General features: G+C 36.9%; 1 protein-coding gene across 1 annotated transcript; it reads right to left on the reverse strand.

Annotated features, from left to right (window-relative positions):
- Positions 1-8432: 8432 nt before the first annotated feature.
- On the reverse strand, positions 8433-10691 carry LOC122060803 (probable disease resistance protein At4g27220). Its single transcript, XM_042623903.1, has 6 exons — positions 10326-10691; positions 9913-10192; positions 9774-9844; positions 9532-9666; positions 8878-9347; positions 8433-8781 (listed from the first exon to the last, which is right to left on the reverse strand). Exons 1-6 carry the CDS (start codon positions 10689-10691, stop codon positions 8433-8435), a joined length of 1671 nt encoding a protein of 556 aa, XP_042479837.1.

The raw sequence follows: 10691 nt of genomic DNA on the forward strand, positions 1-10691 counted from the left end.
TTTTTTTTTTTTTTAAATAAAAAAAATCCAGATTAGGCTACTCTCCAATTAATTGGATGCCCAATTAGTGATCCAAGGAAGGAGAGGAACCTAGACATGCATCCCAATACATGAGTGTGTGTCCCCAAATCTTCTCAACCCTTGGATCACTAATTGGGCGTGCAATAAATTGGAGAGGATATTATTTTGGTGAATTTACTATCACTCCCTTACACTGAGCCTATATTTACTAAAACTCCCTCGCTTTTTTACATTTTTACTGATACTCTCAAGTTTTTATTTTTTTTATTTTTACATCTCTTTCTCCCCTGGTCTTTTTAAGTACCCAAATTACCCTTTCTTTTCACTTGTAAATTATTACATTTTTTTTTTCAAATTGATTGGTTTAAAACATGGTTTAAAGTTTAAACCAAACCACTTAAAAATTTTGTCTCATCCAATCAACAAGTATATTGACTAGCTTAATGTGTCCTTAAAGATATTATTTAGTATTATTATTTTTTAATTTCGTCTCATCCAATCATCAGGGATGTTGTTTATTTATTATTATTATTATTTTTTTTTTTATCTCATCTATCATCACAAATTTAGCAATCGATTTTTTTTTATCGGTATTAGATTGGTATCGGTCTCAGCCAATCTAAGGATTAAAAAAATAAATTTAAAACGTGTGATACCCGATTGGAACATATGATACCGATATAGATCTAGATCGGATACAAAATTATTCTTTTTTGAATTTACAATATCCTTGATGATTGGATGAGACAAAACTTGTTAATAGTTTGGATCAAACCATGTTTTGAGCCAATCAAATTGAAAAAAGTGTAATAGATTACAAGTGAAAAGGAAGGGTAATCTACGTATTTAAAAAGAGCATGAGAGAAAAAGATTTAAAAATAAAAAAGCAGGGGTGCATTAGTAAAAAAGTAAAAGTAGGAGAATTTTAGAATAAAGTGTAGAGGAGTGATAGTAGATCTCCCTATTTTTTTTTTCCTAAAATCCCTATAGGGGTTTATGAACTCTAAAGATGGTGGATGAACCGTCCCATGGAATTAGGAAAACATTTTTTGTATAGGGTTGGCTACATATTTGTAATGATGATTCTTCCTCTATAAGCAATTTGAGAGAGGTTTGAGGACAAGTCGTTGAAACCCCATTCTCCATTGATAGTAAAGCGAGATCTCATCTCACTATTGACGTAATAATTTTGTTGAACCACGTGATTCCTTGTGTGCGATTGTGTGATTGTTGTTTGCAATTTTCATTCATTTTCTACTTTGTTTAGAGTTCTATTTCTACACCTATAACCTGGAGAGCAGCAAAATTTCATCCCAAGAGGGAAAGGAAACTTCTTAGGATTATTGTGTTTGATCCATAGAAAGAAAATATCTCTATCTCATCTTTGTTGGGTCCTGTGGTGCCGTATTGATCAATTGGATAGGTACTAAAACCCTATAGGGATTTGTGAACCCTAGATGGTCGGTGAACCGTCCTCTATGGATGAGTAAAATTTTTTTCTTTCTTGATTTTTTTGATTTGATTGTTTTGTATTGGTATGGTGGAGACCGGTTTTAAGTGAGTTTTAAAATAAAATATTAATGAAAATTAAGAGAGAGAGAGAGAGAGAGAGAGAGAGAGAGAGAGAATAAACTTTAAAAAAATAGAGATAAGAGGGTGGGCGAAAAGTATCTCTTAAGTTTTATTGGTTTTGGATTAGTATTAGCTATTTTGTAGGATTAAAAAAAAAGCTATTTTGTAGGATTAATGATAAACTCGAATGTTAAATTATAATTAAAATGAAAAATGTAAAACAAAAGTTTTGATAAACCTTGAGGAGAGAGAGGGAGCATGGAAAAAGATAATAAGAGAGAAAATAGAAAGAGATAGGTAGTCGGTCAACAAATTAGGAGAGATAATAAGGAGATTACGCAGGTCCAACTCTTAGTTGTACGAGAATTGAAACCCAAGTTCTCGTACGAGGACTTGATCCGGACTCTACACCAAGTATGGGTTTTGGACTCAATACCCCATTTTTTTAGGTCCAACCACCACCAATTGATGGAGCCCTACAAGAAAGAAAGGAGCAAAATAACAATATGTCAAGCATCCGATATGAAAGATTCTAACAAGCGACCTCTCCTAGAACTTAAGTCAGTGCTCAATTACAATTGGCAACCACCACCACCCCAAGAGGCGCATCCCAACACATTCTAATTCCATCCAAGTGGAAACTGATAAAACTGATATTTGGGATTTGGAAAGGTAGCTTGGTTTTAATAATTAAAATTTGATGATTACGATGCATGCATGACAGCCAACCAATTAGCTAGGTCATTGTAACCTTGATCAGAACCACTAAATTAACTTTTGTCTAAAGATGTGGTTATTAATATATAAGTCAGCTATTGTTGCAGTTTAATTTATAGATTAAGTTGGTAGAAGGAATAAGCAGAATACCGAGTTGGTAGCTTATTGCTTTTAAACAATGTTATCTTAAGCCTTTGTAATATGGAAGAAAGTCTATCGAGACTGATTCTCTTGCTTATGATGAGAAGGATCATTGCCCAATGCCAAATCTCTGTAATCTCTCTGAGGATAAAGATGTGCCCCATTTTATTAAAATCCCAATATTAAAAGAATGTCACTGATTCAAAAAAGTGATGGTCTATGGTGAGGCCACAAGTCAGTATAAGATCTCTTTGCTTAAAAGAAATTGGCATCTATTACATTTTTATGGGATAAAGTTTTCTGTCCGAGAGTGTCTCTGTGCCACAAAGAAGGAGTTGCATAATGATTGTTATGCCCCGCTTGAGGATGTACGCCTTTATGTCTAAGTCCAAGATCCACTCTCGAACCAAAAACAATAGCCATATTCTTATGTGAGGATAAGACTAGCGTTACAATTGAATTGGTATTAGTTTGAGAATATGAGTATACAACATCACTATTTTTTTTTTTTTTTTTTGTGGTAAGTATTTTTTACAATTTGTTACACATATTCACAAGCTAAGATAATTTTGGAGTTGACAATGACCACAATGTTCATAACTTGAGCCCATTATGGCCTCATGTCCATCACAATCATGGTCCAAGAATGGAACCGTTTATATAACCGAGTTACAAAACCGATGTAAAATAGTATTACAGAACTGAATTGGAATCGAAATCGAGCCGAACCGAATTGGTATTGGTTTGAGCATATGAGTATTCACCTTCTTTTTTTTTTTTGGGTGATATGTATTTTTTGTAATTTGTTGCACATATTCACATGTTAAGATAATTTTAGAGTAGAAAATGACTATAATGTCCATAACTTGAGCCCATTATGGTCTCATGACCATATGTAATTTTTAAATTTCAAGGAATATCCCATTTATGAGATACTTGTACTCCTGGTTATGAAGTTGCCATCTTCTTAAACTTTGTTTGGGTAAGAATATATTTATTGCTAATATCACATCAGAAGGTTATGGTCGTAATTCGGCAGGTTGGAGGGTGGCCTGAATCCACAAATCTAGGAGTGTTGGCAATCACAGGTCCAAACTGGCCTCAGGTTTGACCTTGCGCAGCCCAAACCCAACCCAAGTAACACCTACATATTCATATCTTGCTTTTTTGCTTTTCTATTTTTTGAAGAAAAATACTGCTATACTTGTGCATATTTTTTAACACCCTTCTCAAATTAGGATACACACCGGCAACCTCTTATTCTTACTATGTGGGCCTCATGTACTATATATGAATGATACATTTTTCAATCCCTTATTGGTTCAGTATGCAAATTCCTTCTTGCACTGCCCTTGTAAGATCTCCCCCCTCCCCCTTTTTCGTTTAATATGCAAATTTCTTCTTGCATTGCCCTTGTAAGAAACCCTTTCTCCTCACCTTCCTTAGCTAAAAATTTAAAAGTATTAACAAATTAATACATAAACTTATATGTGTCCCTTTTTCATTTTAATCGTACTTATTTAATAACTGTAAGCCTGACAACAATAACTACTTAGGGTAGTTGGTGAGTTGATGTGCAAAAAGTGATGCTCACCAGGAGGGCTACGTTAGAGCCTCTTGGCTGTTATCTATTTCCCCTCCCTATTTATCAAAAATAAATAAAAAATTATAATCTAATATTAAGAAATATAATTCAATATTTATAGTTGTATTTTCCATTCATTAAGGAAAGGACATCTCATTTTATTATAAATTGCATATTAGGTGTAAAATTTTCAAAAAAATAAAAATTTTATAGTACAATATACATTAGTTAATATCTTTGAAGGAATATTCTTCCCCTCAACTCTGGTTTTAAATTAAAATCGTTCTCTTAATTTATAAGTAAATGGACTAAATAATAAACTTTTTTTATGTAAATATATCTAAACATTTCTTGCTCAAGAAAGATTGGCTGGTCACGACTCACGAGTCCTAACCATACAGTGAGTGTGCCTGACTTAGGTGTCTAAATATTTGACCCGGATCAGGGCTAGAGCCTCACATGAGGCATATATATCATAAGTTAGCGCAGCCCAAGCCCTTCCAAGTTTTGTAAAGTGGCCACCCTAGTGAGGCTGATGGGTCCAATTTGGGGCCTAAAATTCCAACCCAAGCCTACCTAGAAGTTTTCAAAACCGCCGCTAAATTAGGTTGTGTTGGGCTGGATTTGTTTTATTGGATTTGTAGTTTTATATAGATCCATTAGTTGTGTGTGCCATATCAATAGTGCACCTTTGGAAAGACTAGCTAGCCTTCCAACAATCCTAAACATGGTTTAGTTACGATACCCATCCTGATCTGATCTGGTCATCTCGATCTCGGATCGGTGTAAATCAGTTATTTTAATCGTGTATGGATCATTTTTTTTTATAATGCATTGGACACACATGATAAAAACATGGTCAATCAAGGTTAATTCAACCCTAGACAAATTAGGGTTAACCTGGCCCAACTTGGCCCATTTGGGGTCCACTAGAGCTGGATTGGGGTATTAAGAAACCTGGCTTAACCCGACCTTGTTTCACCCTAGATCCAAGGCTTGTACGCTCACCATTAGATCGATATTGGAGAATAGCTAGCATTTACATTTTTATTTGATCATTGAAATTTCATATATGTTCCATGGAAGGTAAATATCATAAATGACTCCCAGACTAGAAGGGCCCTGTCTTGGTTTGCACGACAGTGTGGCTCATTTCAAATCCATGAATATGGGAACACTGTTGTCCTACAGTCACCTTATGATCCACCTTAGATCGAACCGGTTGATAGACCTACTAAAACTACTAGTAAAAATATAACACAAAAAAAAAAAAAAAGGTGTGCTCGATGTACAAGACTCCCGCATGTATAAGATCCGAAAGGACAAGAACTACACACCCTTATCCAAGAATATCAAGAGAATGTTTCAACATGAAAAAAATATAACAACTACATGACAAGCATAAGAATCATTTCCAATTGGCCCAAAGATACTGATCAATATCAAGGACTCTACTAACCACCCTGATTATTTATCTCGCGCTTTTGGGCCTGTTTCAATATTTTTCAGGCAATGGTAAATTAAATTAAAAAGACTAAAAAAAAAAAAAAGCGAAAGGGAAGATATTAACCTTAACCTTAATCATTAATCAATAATTGTTACAGATTATTACATAAAGCACTCGCAAATTCTGGTAACAAAGGTGATGATCCCAAACACAACCAGGACAACAGGAAGGCAAGAAAAAAAACAAACACTAAAAGAAAATAAACAGATCACATCCAAATACAAGTATAGAAACAGAACAAGATCCTTTTCAAGAATGGCGGGGGAGGGGTAGGGGTAGGGTAGGGTAGGGGTTTGGGGGGGGGGGAGGAACTATTAATAGAGGAATAAGGCTTGAAGGAATGAGTAATTGAGAGGAGATAGTAACCCACTGTGTGCCTAATCTCTTACTTATCTCCATCGAGTTGAATTTTTTCATGACTATCATTTGTGGCTCTCATCATCTTTTGCACAAGTAAGAAACCAATGCTCCTCAGATATAATTATCCAAACCACTACAGAAAGAAGAAAACAAATAAAGAGTTAGAGACTCCATGAGTTTAGAGAAATCTGTGAACGGGTTGCAGGGTTGATGACACCAAAACAAAGCATGAATATGAACAATAATAGTAACTCACCAGGTGGTTTCAATGTCGAGGCCTCATAGAGCTCTCATCTAAATATTTGGTGGAAAGGTTTAAGTCTTTAACGTTTTCCCATTATTTCCCACCAAATATCAGGCTATCTCTCACATCATACCCTTTTGTTATATAAGTTCCTTCAAGGTTTTGATATATCTCAACCCATCTGGAAGCTCTCCTAAGATCTCATCTCCTTCTATATGCAAAACCCTGAAACTAGGCAATGCTCCTTCCTCCACTATCCAATTTCGAAGCTCGAAATCAACTCTAATATATAAAAATTCCAGCCTTGGAAACTCTCCTGCAGAGCAAGTCATTCGAACAATGTCGCTCTTGGCCTTGGACAGTACCAAGCAAAGCTTTCTTGATAGAATTCTCCAACCACAAGTAAGATAGGGTGGGAATCATTGGCTTCAGTAAGTTCTGTTCCCTCCACTACCATTTCACTGAGCTGCAAGTGGGTTGACAATGGTGGCAAATGCAGTGTTGGAGATGCTGATGGTGATGCCTTTGCTTGTGTCAAGCTGAGGAACCTAAGCCGCGTCAAATTGGCTATGGCATTGAACACAATGTTGTCTCCACCATGTAACCTTAGGACTCAAGATTTTTCAACTCGTGGAGACCACTAATTACCCGCTCCTCTATATTTAGCTCTAGTGTGTGTAAATGCCCAAGAACCCCAATGCACAGAGAAGACACAGATGAAATAACCTAGAAGGGGGGGGGGGGGTTAATATGTAATACTATTGGAAATTTAATATTTTCGAAATAATTATCCCAAGAGTAATTGAAAGAAACAAAAGATACGGAATAAAAATCATAATCACACAACACCAAGATTTATAGTGGTTCAACTCAATCTGGGTCTAGTCCACTCCTTACAAGAATCCTCTTGTAAAGTATTCCACTAGTTCTCCCTTTCAGTATAGTAGATAGGGAAGAAAACATTTACAATCTTTTTACGGATAAGAGTATCCTTACGAATCCCCTTTACAGGCAGAGAGGCTCCTTTACAATCTCCTTTAAGATAGAGAGACACCTTACACTCTTTTAATGATAAGAGAATCCTTTACAAAAGCCTTAGTACAGTCTAGACTTAATGTAAAAATAGAGGAATAAGATAAATGGAATAATAGATGATTACCTCCGGTGTGGTACAAATGAAATATACAATGATGACAGAATGCACCTTAGAAGTCTTCTTAATGCTTGCAATACAAATGCCAAAATGTACATGAAGACTTGTTGATGGTCTTGAGTTACTCTTGAATGAAAAATGAAGAACTTGAACTCAAGAGATGGTGTAGACCAATTCTCACTTCTAATGCTCATATAATGCTCCTCCAAAGTTGAGATTAATTGTTAATTAATAAGTAGTATTAGAGGTATTTATAGGTGAGCTTAGGAGAGCATTTTAGGTAGTAAATTGGACTCTAAAGGTCATATTTTAGATATACCGGTCGACCAAAAGAAGCCGTTGGAGCAAAATATAGCCATTGGGGCACTTTCAGATAGTCACCGATCGACCGAGACTTCCATCTGGTAGACCGGCTATGGTCTCGGATAGTGCCGGTCGACTGCCAACATGATAGACTCTGTTTTGACAGAATACTGTCATACTACCTAGTCATCAGTGTTTTGACCATAACTTTTCGGTCTGCCATTGGATTGACCCGAAATAGTTGCGTTAGAATCGTAACTCGATTTACTACAACTTTCATGAAGGGTCCATCTCCTGATACTAACTTTACGGTGACCCAAAATGCCCTTAAGTCAGGTCATTGTGGTTTTCACAGAATATTATTAGAACACATTTTTCCTAGTACGTTCCATACAACCTAAGGACTTTCATACTTTCTCAAGGTATGTCCTAAGTTCATTCTAGTATGATGTTATGCAATGCATGAGGTGCGTGCATGTATATATTTTGGAAGGTTACATATTACTTATAAAAGACTATTCTATCCTTGAAGATCTTCATTGAGCTTCTTCACTTAGATCTTCCACTTCTTAGCACTTCTTCTTCAATGAATTCATTTGTAAGTCCTTGTCTTGAGAGATGAGCTTCATGTCTTGATTTCTTTAAGCTTGATACCATCTGATACCTCATTCAAGTATTGATACTAATTTGTTGATACTCTTCATTTGATGACAAATCTTCATTGTTTCCTTTCATTCATCAAATTCGATCTTTGATATGAAGTCTCTACAAAACAATACTTGAAAGCAAGTTGTGAAATCTTTCATATGTTTGTTATCATCAAAACCAACTATAAGAGTGTGGGTATATCCCTAACAACAGTAGTGGAAAAGGAATCGGCGAAAAGATGCCTTAGCCGATTTAGTTTCAATGTGTCAATGGGAATCTTGGAAGCAGGTGCATCTAATGTCTGCAAGGTGCGGAGATTAGCTATCCAAGGTGGAATCAGTTTTACGCGAGTGCCGTGTAAGCTCAAGTACCTAAGAAGGGTGAGATTCTTAATTTCATTGGGTACCTGGTCAATTTCTTCTGCACTTTCAAGATCAAGTGCTCTAAGCAGATTGAACTGTTCAAAGCGAAATTGGGGGGTTTTCCAAAACAAATCAAGGAGTAGACATGGTTTGGAAATTTGAAGGGATCTAGAAATGAAAAGACATCATCCATCAAACTAAAAGTTTTTGGGGGTTGGAAATTATCAGGAGCAGTAGATGTACTACCCCCATGGACAAGCTCACTGTCGGAACTCCCCATGAGAACGACATGTTTCAGCAACCCCAGACCATCTCCTTTTTGTGACCTCAATCAGGTTCCTCTGGATTAACTCTTCAAGGCAATCTCTTGCCACATTTGCCATGGTTTTATTGTCACTGGGCTTCAAAAATCCTTCCTCAACCCATAATCCAACCAATGTGTCACAGGCAATCTCAGTGTCCTCTCGGAAAAGTCTAAAAGAAAGGAAGCAAGATCTCAAATAATCAGGCAAATCCTCATAGGACATAGATATTAAATTCCGGGAACAAGAATCTCCATCATTATACTTTTTGAAACTTTGAAGTATATTAACCCACACAGAAGCATCCTTCCTTAGAAGCACAATTACAAGGGGGAGTCCACAACATAACTTAAGGAATTTAGATGCTGTGTGCATCATCTCTTTGGAGAGACCAGCTGCTGGTATTTCATCCTTTGAGCACTTAAATATTGTCTGCAGGAAGAGATTCAAACTTTCCTTTTCACTCAAAACACGTAGTTGAAGCTGCGAATCACCTGACCCACTAACAGAATGGCCTGGTATGGATTAACACTCCGCATTTTTCGCCATTGAGTGGCTTCGGGAGGACCCTTTCTATGACATCCCAATCTTCTTGCCTCCATATATTGTCCAATACGATCAGGTAACTCTTTTCTTTCAAATGATAACAGAGCATTCTTTGCAACTCTTCCTCATCTTCAAGTTTTGACTCTGCATCTGTGAGGGTTGCAACTTGTTGCAGTATTATCTTCAAAATATCTCTGACCTCATACTGTTGGAGACATTTACCCACGCATGACGAGGAAAATAAGATTTAACATCATTTCTATTGTAAACATTTCGTGCCAGGGTTGTCTTACCTATTCCCCCCATACCCACAATAGAAATGGCAGCAAGCCGTCCCAGGGGTTCTTCCCCTGTCAACCTTGATGCCAGTTGATCCGCTTCTGCTGCAATGAAGAAAACAGAAGGCTCAAACTCGAAGAGTTGGATTGGAAAGAAGCAGAAGAAGAAGTACCAATATGAAAGAACTCTTCTTCAGGAGGATGCAGGGCAATCCGACGACTGCCTTCCACCACTGACCCACCCAATTGTTTCTTCTTCGAAATGGTGGAAAATTTAGCTTTCTTGGCTTCTTGTATTGCTAAAGATCCGACGAGATCATGAGTACGGCATGTTTGAGGAGCACCATTTGATTTGTATTCAACAACTTGGATCATGCTCCTTTGGATTAAACCTTTAAGGCATTCTCTACCCACATCTTCCATTGTAATTTCATTGTCATCTGATCTCTGTTCCTGCAGAAACCCCTCAGCGACTCATAGTCGAATCAATTTTTCACAATCTATCAAACCATCTTCTGGGAAAAGGCCAAAATAGAGGAAACATGGCTTTGAGACATGGTAATTCATTGTAGCTCAAAGCAAATACTTTTCGGAGGACTCTTGATTCTGTGAGATCTGAATGAACCTTTTCAAGCATATCAATCCACTCAAATATATCCTTCTTTTTTGCAGATAAGATGCCTCCCAGAAGAACAATTGCAATTGGAAGTCCCTCACAGTTTGCAAGCATTTGCCTAGCCACATCCTTCATTTCCTCTGTGAGAATACCCTCTGGTATCTTGTCCAAAGAGCATCCAAATACCTTCTTCAAGAACAGCTCCAAACTCTCCTCCTCATTCAAAACCCTTACTATAAGAAGATCAGTCAATGGGTTAGCACCACGGGCTACTTCTTCGACACGAGTTGTGATCAAAACCCTGCATTTCTTTAGGGGTGATATTGGAAAGGCCAT

The sequence above is a fragment of the Macadamia integrifolia genome, chromosome 14, assembly GCF_013358625.1.
Source record: "Macadamia integrifolia cultivar HAES 741 chromosome 14, SCU_Mint_v3, whole genome shotgun sequence".
NCBI lineage: Eukaryota > Viridiplantae > Streptophyta > Magnoliopsida > Proteales > Proteaceae > Macadamia > Macadamia integrifolia.

What these genes read in the sequence shown, in the direction of transcription:
- LOC122060803 (XM_042623903.1), bottom strand. Translation starts at nt 10,691, where the DNA reads ATGGCCTTTCCAATATCACCCCTAAAGAAATGCAGGGTTTTGATCACA. An exon ending in AGAAGAGTTCTTTCATATTG is followed by an intron (nt 9,845 to 9,912) that starts GTACTTCTTCTT and finishes TCTTCATTGCAG; the next exon opens with CAGAAGCGGATCAACTGGCA. An exon ending in AAGAAAAGAGTTACCTGATC is followed by an intron (nt 9,348 to 9,531) that starts GTATTGGACAAT and finishes CTCTTCCTGCAG; the next exon opens with ACAATATTTAAGTGCTCAAA.